Source organism: Taurulus bubalis, assembly GCF_910589615.1.
Source record: "Taurulus bubalis genome assembly, chromosome: 11".
NCBI lineage: Eukaryota > Metazoa > Chordata > Actinopteri > Perciformes > Cottidae > Taurulus > Taurulus bubalis.
The window spans coordinates 6,883,755-6,895,962 of record NC_136599.1 but is presented as its reverse complement, the minus strand read 5'-3'; the positions used below and the strand labels follow the sequence as shown (position 1 = coordinate 6,895,962).

General features: G+C 44.0%; 1 protein-coding gene across 1 annotated transcript; it reads left to right on the top strand.

The window, feature by feature from the left end:
* Positions 1-3,663: 3,663 nt before the first annotated feature.
* LOC306743724 (specifically androgen-regulated gene protein) lies at positions 3,664-6,432 on the top strand (the record flags this gene model as incomplete). Its single annotated transcript, XM_079226272.1, has 3 exons — positions 3,664-3,768; positions 4,334-4,484; positions 4,600-6,432. 3 exons carry the CDS (start codon positions 3,664-3,666, stop codon positions 6,087-6,089), a joined length of 1,746 nt encoding a protein of 581 aa, XP_079082398.1. The 3' UTR covers positions 6,090-6,432.
* Between the last annotated feature and the right edge of the window lie 5,776 nt (positions 6,433-12,208).

Sequence of the window (12,208 nt, the reverse complement as noted above, 5' to 3'; positions counted from 1 at the left end):
CGAGTGAGGACATTCTACTGCAGCATCCCGCCTTCTTCTTTCTTGTTTCAAAGCACAGCCACTCCTTTAAAAAAAAAAAAGGAACAAGTTAATTTCTGTTCTACCCAGTTTAAAATGTCCACTGCACTCTACCTTCAGATGCAGATCACTTAGAAAATGAAGTTGGTCATATTTAATGGAAAGATAATTACTTTTGTATTCATTTTCCCCCCATTTCAAATATGGCGCTTTTACTGATTTCGGCCTCTGAAAATCCTTCAAATAAAAACATCTGAGAAGGAAAACTGCTCATAACATAAGTACTCTTCATTTTAAGGTCAGGACCCCAACAGTTTAGGAGCTATACTGCTCGAGATCACGAAAGCAAAATAGTTCAGGTGGTAAAAGGTGAAAACATAAAAAATGAATTACTAAAAACCGAGGTCATAGCCCAGGATTTCACCAGGAAGTACCGAGGCCCAAATCCTGGTGATTCTGAAAGTTTGGAATAGACATCCAGAATCCATCCATCTCTAAATTGTTACAATAATTAGAGTTTTTGCAAAGTCTTGTCTTCATGCCTCCGGGAAGAAATATTGAATCCTGTCTGGCATTTTTATTATATATATATATATATATATATATATATATATATATATATATATATATATATATAAATATAAATATATATATATATATATATATATATAAATAATATAATGAGTGTAAAAATACTTGACTCAGCTTCTAAAATACCCACCATGGGCCTCACTGTCCTCAAAGGGACTCTACAGCGCTGTAGTCAGCGATTGATCTTTCACCCCGTTATAGCTGCTGCCATAAAATGCAGTACACCTCAATTTTCCTCGAAAAATGTCCTGTATCACCTACAATTGAATTTAGAACGGTCTCGTAGCGGCAGAGCAGACATTTTATTATTTATGTCGAAGGAGTGTCTGTGCCTGGCTCGTCTTCAGAGGAGATAATTACTGCGATAACTCTCAGCCCTCGTGCGGCATCAGACTGAGAGATATCATGTCCTTTCGGAGGCTAATGAGCAGACACACCGGGACTCTGACTCATAACGGGGAACCTCAATTCCGTTGGTCTTTATGCGTTGAATCAAATGTACTCTGAGATAAGAGAACAATGAGGCTGGCTTCTCTGAACCCGATTGTACGGCTGTGGCTGCGTGACAAATAAGCCACACAACAGGTTGTGAAGCTTTTGTCTCGTGATGCAGCATATTGCATTTGTGTGACCTATAAGGAGTCTTAATCCAAGTTGATCAAATATTATTCCTTCATGAATCAATCACTGTTCATTGTTGGCGGTATTTGCTTTTGGCATTCGCTTGTGTACTTAAAATGGGAAAGCAAGGAGGTGAGAACTTAGCTTTGAGTGGTCTCGTGAATGGTCTTGTGAATTAATTTAATGCTCTATGTGTTGCTAAATCTGCTGCATATGTCCGTCAGCACAGCTTCACCTCCTCCCCAGATGCATGGAGAAGGGTAAACGTCTGAAGAGGTCTGAAGAGAACTTTCCCGTCAGACCAACACGGTTCAGCTCGTGGCCTTCATCGGGGTCATCATGAAACACGAGGAGGGCCATGCAGGAATAATCTCTTTCAGTTTTTTTGGTCGTAAAAACACACGCTGTGTCATCTATCTCGACACGACATGACGTGGAGTATGTCACGCTTATGTCACGCTTAGTCACGAACAAAGACGAGCATTTCTCCTTTCAAAGCTGAATTGTAGTGACTGGAATACCAATTATTGATGACTTCCTGCTTTCTCTTGCTGCAATCATTTAGGAAGCAAGCACACATATTCAGTATACTAACATACAAGACAAAGAGAGGCAGCAAATAAGCTACTGGTCACACGGGACCATAAGCAAGGCAAGTTTATTTGTATAGCACATTTCAACAACAAGGCAAAGTGCTTCACATAAAAGCATCAAAACATAATGCAGAAGAAAACAAGATTTAAAGACAATTAAGAACATTCATTAAAACATTTAAAAAAAACAGTCAAAAAGCAAAAAATAGAATAAAAGTTGCAGTGCAGTTTAAGAAATAAAATGCACTAGTGAGATGCAGGAATTGATACAAATCCTTGAATCTGGTTCAATAAAAGGCAACAGCAAACAGAAAAGTCTTCAATATGGATTTAAAGGAGCTGATATTCTTTTAGCAGTTATGCACAGTTTTGTAAAAAACTATATTCCCAAATGTTTCTTAACTCCATATAATATAAGGCTTCAAACTGTTCAACTGATAAAGTGGATATCTTCCAAAACGTACAGCCTTTTTAGAGAAAAAGTTCCTTTCTGTTGTTAGTGCAGCTCAACAGGGAAACACAGGGAACTGTATACTAAGAAGACAGTTTGGAACTTTGGAAGACATGAATACATGTTTGCACAAAACAGGGACTGTGCATGTTGTCTCCCATCACAAGCACATGAGGAAAGGGTCAATTACTTACTGGCCTGTATAAACATGAATGACAACAGCAAGTAAAACCAGTTTACTCGTCCATTAAGCACCTCTATTGTTTTAAGACGGACGGAACAAAATGTGAACATTGTAACATTAGTTTCACTAATTCACCAATTAATTTACATAATGACCCAATTTGCCCAACTGGTTATGTTTAATATGTCAGTGACGGCACATTCGACATCTTGAATAGGAGAGCTATTACATCATTTAGCTGCAGGCTGCAATTCATGGCATTTATTCATCACATTAATGGAAAGATTTGACATTAATAGTTGTTGCTGTGTGTGTTTACAAACCCATGTTGTGGACTATAAAGGCTTGTGTTGTCTTGTATGGTATGGAAACCTCTCAGTAAAACACAGGAAGACACTGACACAGGTCGTCAATCAGCTCAGCGGCATCACTGGAGACAAACGACTCCAACTCCAGGATTTATTCCCTCAATCCACAAAGTAAAAAAGGCAATCCAGATCTACAATGACCCCATCCATCCTCTCGGCCCGGCTTGTCGGGTGCTGCCATCAGGCCGCAGATTGAATGTCCCGATGGCCAGGAAGAACAATTACAAGAAATCCTTTATTCCATCAGCTGTGACTGTTCTCGAGAAGAGATTGTTTAAATAAACCCGCACACTCTACTCAACCAGCCACTTGGGCGATGTTATTATTACTTCCACGGGGTCACTTTAAGACTTTAAAGGAGTATATTTTACCCAAGTTCATACTTGCGCTTCACACTTATGTTTCTCATACTGTCTGTCTGAATATACCTGTATTAATAAAGTAATATCTAATCCACCCTCTGTCTGAAATGGTCTGTTTTAGGCCGTTTCAATTGGGAATTGCGTCGCAAAGCAACCATGTTTACTTCCTGTCAGCTGATGTCATTCATAAGCACTTAAAGATGCGTCGTTGCCGTGTATTGTTGTGTATTGTGTGTGTTGTCTTATACTGTACGTCGGTGCTAATCTCAGTAGGTCCGTATTTGTATTGTATAAAGGAGAAAGCGGTGACTGGCAAATTTCATCTGATTCCAGTTTGGTCAATTTGTCCCGTTTCTCCCATTTTCTCCTTGACCTTTTCCAGATCCTTCCTCAGACTTGATTCTTGGCGGACTCAACACAGTCAGCAGAGGTCCCCGCGAGGCCCTCGTCCTTCCCTCGTCCTCTTCCTTGTGCAATGTCGAAGAGTGACACGTGGCCAGGCGGCGTTGCCATGCAATCCTCGAGCAATTTGGACAGTGCCGGGAGCTGCGACAGTGTAATCAGCATGAACTCTGGCTATGTGAGTGCTGCTGCAGATCTCCTCTCTGCCTTCTGTCCCGCTGACTCTGCGCCTTATCTCTTCATTGTATAACACATAGACACGCTTTCTCCTCGGGCCTCTCCCAACAAACGCTACTTTTAACAATGCTTCTGTCTTTTGGTGGAAAGTTGAAATAAAGAACTGAGATCTGTGCATCAGGCTGTGGTGACGTCTGCGTGGGCATTTACCGTAAATATGAGAGAGGCTTGGAGGAAGTGATTCTGTGTCATTGTTCAGAGAGAGGCCTTTTAAAGGTTTAAAGAGTTTTCTTTAAAGTTGACCAGAGGGGAGAGGAGCTCCCGCTGTTCACATGCACCTGCAGTCACCTGAAATAAATTATCCTGACAGGCCAATATAGAATGAAAGATCAGGAGGCAGGAGGGGTAAGATGAGTCATTCCTTTGCAGCTGTTTGAACACTAAACAACGTTGACCCGTCGTCCCTGTCTTGACTGTAGTGGCCGTGTTATGGGTTGAATGGAGGGCGAGTTGAGAAACTGTGCTGAGTTTAAATACGTTTCACAGCCTCTTGCTTTCGTCTGCAGAGTCGAGACAGCATGGAGCACTTATCTCCCGAAGAAAGGGCGTGCCTCATGTATTTGGAGGAGATGATTGAAGGGCTGGAGGTGCAGGAGGACAGCGGATTATCCAACGACGAACCAGATCCTCCATTCCAGGCAGGCACGGGAGTAAATGGTATGTTCATGTCTTGAAATATTCAGTTTTGCAATCTTAAACGATTACGTGTATATATGCATACTTGCACATTGTTCACGAAATTAACGGCGATAATTGTGCTTTTCTTTCTCAGACGTTTCCAGTTTGAACTCTGATGCGTCCGGAAAAGACCGGACATCAGAGCCTGGATCCAGAGGGATCTTCATCGAAGACCAAGCTGAGCATCACGCTCTAAATCAGACCCCAGAACCACCAATGAACCTGATGACTCAACCCAAACCCCCAGCTCAAGCTGCCAATTTCAAAATCCACCCGTCAGCTTCTGAGTTGTGTGTATCCAAAAATGAAGCTGGTCAACTTCAGATTGTCCCAATTGCCAGTCTTTGTCCCGGTCCGTCCAATGAGGCCTCTGAGATCGATGTGATCCCTCCTCCTTCAGACTTCATGGATGAGCCGGGCCTTCCTCCATGCAGACCGAGTGGAAAACACCTTCCTCCGTCTGCAAGAATATCCAATAACAAGTCAGGAGCAGCTGTGGACTTGGAGCAGCTGCGCCAGAGAGCCTTGGCAAAGAGAAATTCAGGGAGCTCATGTCTGACCCAGAATCATCCAGACCAGCCTCGAAAACTGAGTCTACCAGCCCTCAGCTCTGATCGCGTAGTGCTTCCTCCTCCTGAAGAGCCTGAAGAGCCCAGAACGCCACCTAATGTGGCCCCGAAGCCCAAGAAGCTTCCTGCCAACATCATTCTGAAGTCACACAAGGGGGCCATCTCTGATGACAACTCCGAAAATGCGGTGCCCACTAGCAGTGACCGGCACTTGCTGGACCCCCAGAGGGTCCGCAAGGAGGCCCTCAGAAAGCTTGGCCTGCTGCCTGCAGAGGCAGATTCAGGCCCCGGCCTGAGCCCCATCCTTTCTCCCAAATCTAGAATGTCATGGGCAGGTCCTCTTTCTCCAATCAGCCCGAGAGCTCCGCACACACCACCCTTCACGCCACCGTACGCCTCTGTCAACAGTTCCTCTCCTGCCAGTTCCTCTCCTGCCTGGGCCCCTTTCCAGTCTACCGCTGCGGCGTCACCATCAGCCGCCTCCATAGATCCCGCAGTCCAGCCTGCTGAGGTTCTGCCAGCACCTGCTGCTTTCAGCGACTCCGTCGGACCTCCACTGTCAGATAACGGACTGTCTGCTGTCGAAAATGTTTCAGAGGCCGCGCAAGTGTCCACGCCACCTCGTACCCCTCCTTCCCTGGTCAAGCATCTAATCCCACCAAAGGTCTTAGGGGTCAAATCGGCCACCCTGGAGCGCTCTGGTCTGGGTCTAAGCAACTTTATTGCTCATCAAGACTCCACCGAGGTCGCCGATGCCAGCCAGCTACATAAAAATAGGGCGCGCCCGGCTTCCCTGGGGAGTAAGAATGAGTTCACAAGTGCAGGGAGAGAGGGTTCACCAGCGGGCCGAGCCACCAGCAGAGAGCCGGAGATCCGGAGGTCCCTGCCCGGCCCCTCCGGAGACTCTCAGAAGCTGCCTCGATCGCAAGGAATCAGTGTACTGATCTGCCCTCGTGCAGAAAACGGAGAAGAGCGCCGCGAGGCCCTGAAGAAGCTGGGGCTGCTCAGGGACTGATCTTACCGCGCATTTCAGTGCCACGGACTCCCTTTTGGATTCTATATTTAAAGGAACACAACGGAGATTTATACAGGATTGATGAAGGCAACGTAACACTTTAGGGAAGCAGCTTAACCACATATTTCTGCATTTTTGTTTTTACTGCATTGAGTGTGAAACCGCCTCACGCGCCTTGAATACATTGACTGTCATACACACACCCGCATCTATTTCCTCATATTGTGTAGCCAAATGTACAGTGTGGCTTTCTTAAGTCTTAAAACTGTCAATCAAAAACTTCTTAGATATTCACTGACGCTTCTCTCGCTGTGGATGTGGTTTTTAAATTAAAAATACTGTAACTTTTCAAAGTTGTTTTGTCATTTTAATATGTTTCTTGTGATCTACAGGTATGAACCTTCTTGAATGGCAGATTCTGCTTTCACAAGTTGTTCTTACAGTGACGGTGATTCTCCTTTTACTGTTTCACTGTCACTTTCCTTTTATGGCTTTGCTGATTTGTGTACTGAACCTGTACAGCTCAGCGCACTTTTTTAAAACAAAAGATTGTATTATTCATAATCCAAGGGCGTTGGTTAAATGAATTAATACGTAGAAGAGCACGTTCTGCATATCTAGAACATAACTCACTGTAACTCAAAGGACAAAGTCAGTGGCCACTTGGTGGTAGGAATCTGAAACATGCAGTTTGCGTGGTTGCACAGTGACGCACATGTCAAAACGTATGAGTTTGTTACAGCACACCTCTATGTGGTGCCACTGGGAGTCTGTCAGTTATACATGAGTGGATCTTACAACTTTTTTTGACACATACTTTAATAATTTTTTTTATACATGCGTTTGGACTGCGTCAGATTTTCTTCCCAGGCATTGCCGTGAGGCGTCGGCCCTCGCGTGTCGTGCCAAATCAGAAAGGGAGGCCCCGGTTTTCTGGCTCAGCCTCAGCAGCTTTATCTGATGCGATGGCGAGAGAACTGGTGCGACCTGTTTTCTCCACCTCCTGATGTAGCGTTCATGCAACAACTTTTTTGCTCTTGTCGGCACATTTACGAGCAGACGGTCCCTCTGAAAAACTGCTTCCCGCTGCTGCAGGCTTTTAAGAGACAAATAGATGTAAGTCAGTGTAAGTCAAGTTTGCCTGCTGCTGGGAAAATTAAGTCATTTGAAAGACATTTCTTTGAATAGGTAATAACAACAGATTGTGGCACCCTTTAGGAAATAGAACGCATACTTTCTAGATCATTTTTGGAGGCCTGCCAAATCCAAACATTACCAGTAGTTTGCTGGTGGAGCAGTGGAGTGTGTCCAAACTGATAATGATTAATTTTATCTCTTCATTGTGCAGTGAGAGCTACTTTACACATAGGCGTGTCAGCTCTGAAAGACTGCATTGGTGCCAAGCGCACACTTTTTGTTGTCTTGATCTGCCCAGCATGCATTTTACTCTAATTTGAATGAACTATGAAAATAATTGATTCATATCTTTCTATGTATATTTCAATACATATTTCATAAGGAAGTGAATACCTGATCTGTAAGCGAGAAAGCACAAGAGCCAAGTGAAAAAAAAGGATTCATGAAGGATTAATATGTTTTAAAGACATTTAGCAGTAAAGATGAATTAGACATGATTCATTGTCTTTTTAAGAAGTAAGTTTTGCAGTATTATACATTTAGTTTGTAGTGAATATCCTCTTTCACCATGAAGCCAAAAGAAGAGGAAGCAAGCGACGTGCTGTCAAACAAACACAGGCTGCTTTGTGCTGCTCTGTGGCATGTTGGTATGTGAGCCATCTTCCCTTTCCACCTCTGTTGGCTGTCAAGCACTCAGTGACAGTACCTATCACTTTCACTAGTGTTACCCTCCAAGGCATCATAGATCAGCTGCTATCAATAACATACCATCAGTCTGTATACCTGCATTCTCAGTGTGAAGTTACAAAGACGTAAGCTGGGATCTGATCCGGAAATAATTTGACTTTTAACCTAATAATCACTAACAACAATGAAACATAGCAAGGAGGCTGCAAGACTAGTGGGTTTATTAAGTGGAGTAGAACTGTTATTGTTTTCTAAACCTGCAGTGTGCACACCTGTTAATCATTCTGCAGCAGGGGTTTGCAAGCTGAGGTGAGTCTTCAACAGGTGCATGCTGCTGTCGATATGTGAGTTTAACCTACGCCCTAACCTGAGCCGCGGAGGGAGACGCTACCTGGAGAGCGGAACTCACTTCGACACACGTGCTACAGGAAGTCGGGTGCAGTTTGGCCGCTCATCATCATGGGAGGCAGCGGAAGTGAGACACAGGCCGTGCAGGCACTTCAAGGTACCTTCTGGTTGTCATAACTCAATTAAAACTGAACACACAGACATGATAAACATATTTTTTTTGTTTCATTGTGACAAAAGTCCCATTTAAATAAAAAAAGACGCGTGTAAATCCAGAACTCGCCCGAGAATCATCACGTTTTTAAGTTTTCTTCAGTATTAAAGTAACCCAGCGATAGTTGTCTGTACATTCATGGGTGCATTGCAAACAGGAACTTCGCAATAACAATTCGGCACATTTTAATGTCCCCAATTTTCCAAAAATAGCAGATGTCAGCTTTAATTAGTAGGGCTCAAGGTGTAGCTAATTAACTGACTCCATGGCGGCATTATACGTCCGTTTGCAGCCCCCACATTATGGGACCTGTTCCAGAAGTTGGAGACTATTATCCCCCGACTTGTAGCCAGAAACATAATAATAATATGCGTTACACAATCTCACACTCTCCTATATCCGTTCACATAAGACTACGGACAGTATTTAGTATAGTAGTGTCCTGTGTTGAAAAGCCCTATTCCGCAGAAACCACTAGAGGGCAGTGTAGATTCACGTGTGCACCAGAACAACCACTACTGCTGGATCCTGACTCTGTGGTCGATGGTTAATATGATGGGCAGCCTTTAATAATGTGCTTACAGACACAATATGTTTTTCACATCACATGCTCATGAATTCGCTCTTAACACAGAGTTAAAATGAATGATGATGAATTTCTACTTCTGCATATCGCCCGTTCCATGGGTCCAAAAATAGTGGAAAGTGGAACTGGAGTAGTGGAAAGTAGTGCATGGCATATTTAGTGTTGTAACAGATGTCTTTAGTTTGCATACTCTTCATCTTCTATTCACGAGTTTAAAAATCTTGAGAAAATTGTTTATTATGAAACTCGCTGTCTTTTATTACACTCGCATTGGGGTCAGATCATTTGTTGTAGATTTGCTTTGCTTTCACAAAATCCTATTAAACGTTGATATCGTAATTGTATTATCAAAAGTAAGTTGAGAAAGTGTAACAAGTCAGCTTTCCCTTTTAAGTTGGCCCAAAGGGAATACGTTTCCAATATTTTACTGCCAAAAATGCGAAGCAAAAGAACCTGAGTCGATGACTTTAACTCAATTTCCATTTTATTTGCATCATATGTCCAAATCGTTTTGAAGCTCAGTTACTCAAAATGTGGGAAGAATTAGGTATCTTGCCTCTGCAATAATGAAATTGATTCACTGATTAAAATGATTAATATTTGGTTCAGCCGTTAAACCATGAGACGTCTCATAAAATGGGCTTTTGTGGGAGAAACAGGATTTTAAGTTTTATTTCATTCTCCTTACTGTTATTTATTTAGTCTGGGGGAAAGAAATGTTTGTTTTTTTACAGTTCTTTTCTGTACTGCGAATGAGGTTACTGAGCTGCAGTTTAAAAAAATATATATTTCCAATCAATGATTCAAAGTCTTGTCTTGTTCCAGAGGAAATGATTCAGGTCAGGAGTATTATCAAAGAATGTAGGAGGTGAATGGGTTGTATTCATCGTAGTGTCACAATGATCGCGTGAAGCTGAGCGTGCCGGAGACGGTTTCAATGAGATCTATTTCACCGAATCATTAGAGGAATCAAACGCGGCCAGAATCTTGAAAGGCTCACGAATATTTTGTGTGTTTTTTCTTTCTTTTCTGACACGCACGAGCTGAACCTCGGAGACACTCCCTTGGAGTCGGTAGTTGGAGCAGTTACAGAAGGCGTAGCTGCTGCACCGGCAGGCGAGACGGTGAGCTCATGGGACTTCCCCGCCTGTCCCGGTCCCGTTCTGTACTTACCTACTTACGCGGGGGTGTATCTGAAAGAGGCCGCCAAAAGACCCGTCCCTCTCTCCACACAGGAGTTGATCACGGAGGATTAGTGGAGACAAAGTGGCCCCGAGCCGCTGGCGAGTGTGCTTTGGGTTTCAGCACGCCCGGCCCAGTTCTGTGTCATCAAAAGAGTTTGCTGAAAATATATATACAGTATTATCTCTACCCCTTCTGTGTGGGGTTGAGCTCAGATAGGCGGTAAGCGGCGGCGGCCATACAATTCAGCCGCACAAACGATGATTGATACTTTGAACGATTCGGGATCAATCGGTAAAGATTACGTTTAGGATTTCAACGGGACAATGTCTCCCTCTCATGCCTCGTTTGATCTTGATGACTTCTCTTGATTACAGTTACATACACATATACACACGGCAGATATTGTTCGCGCACAGGCCTGTATCCCCTCCAGCACCCGCAGGCTCACTCACACAGCCAACAAGCCTGTCTGTAACTTGTCTACCTCCCTGCTGCGGCGGCAGCATTAAGTCTTAGGTAATATCAAGAGGAAGAAAAAACAAGTGCTCATAACCCAGAGCCTAAGGGTGCTGTGGCAATAACGCTCATTAGATCTCATCTGACACTTCCAGTGCTGTGATGTTACAAACGCAACACAACTTAAATGCCTCTCGTGCCACGAGCCGGTTACGGAGCAAACACAGATTTTTTTTTGTTCTTCTTTTTTTAGTCTTTCAGTTTGTTAAAGCGACTGCGCGTGACACCTCCATCTCTTCCGACTTGATAACTGCATTTCCCCTTTTTCTCCCTCCCTCTTCCTGCTCCCTGTTTAGCGCCAGTGACTGAGGCTGTGGTCAGGAGGCATTCCTGGGGCAAGCCCACAGCGTTCGCTGGGATGCCTGTACTAAAGTGTGGAACTCAGCAAGCCACTCTGCTCCCCTGTGGTGCTGGCATGGTGAGTACCAAGAGATCCTGCTGGGCCTGCGGTGGTGTTGGTAACCTCGCATATGAAGCCCCCGCAGAGAGGAAGGGAAGAAAGAGGGGAAACTCATGAGCCGCGAGAGCCATGGCATTTTCACACATAAATCTTTCAGACAATCGGGGAGCATAAATGTCAGAGTGGAAGAAAGTAAATGAGGAGCTGAGGTGATGTGCCCCTGCGTATCACCATCTGGAAGAGACCATTAGGCTCTCCGCAAGACTTCTAACTCCTCAGTTCATAGCGTGCAGCGTAGTGCAGCGATGGCTATCACAGACGCCTCCCAACATGCATTTCTTGCATTTATTTTACTGCAACAGCTGTTACAGCATCGTCTGACTCGAAATGTAAAAAAAAAAAAAGTAGGTTATAACAAGGATGTCTAACCATTGTGGTGCTTGTCAAATGAGGTATATCTCTGACTGTCATGCGAATCAAAATTGTGCCACGCCTTCAGCACTTTTAAAAAGGAAAAAAAGAGAAAAGTTTCAACCTGACATTACCTTCAAAATCCAGGAAAAGCCCAAAAGAAAAATCTGCTACGCACTCAGTTCCTCTGCCGCTAACCTCATGAACACGATGCATGGAAACGATGCCCGCTCTCTCCTCACCCTGGTGTGTGTCGCCCAAGTCCTTTTTCACGACGCGCGTCATAAATTAAACATTTGCCTCGGCTTCCCTCATGTGTCTCTTAGTGTAAAAATAGCTCGGTTTGGTGCACAGTGGGATGCCCGTGCACAGCCCCCTCTGTCTTTAATGAAGTGTTCCCACGAAAAAAAAGTGCGCTCATCCCTCCAGTGTGACTTGTGCTCGCGCTCTGTGGCATCCATGCGCTGACTTTTTGGAACTCCCCGAGTGACTCTGAGCTCATTTGGTTATACAAGTGCTCACAATTACCTTGAGATTTCGGCACTGGGACATGGGATATTTCCATATCCCTGACGGATGTTATTTTAATTACACTGAACTGCTCGACTTTGTGCTGTGGATTTACATGTTTTGTT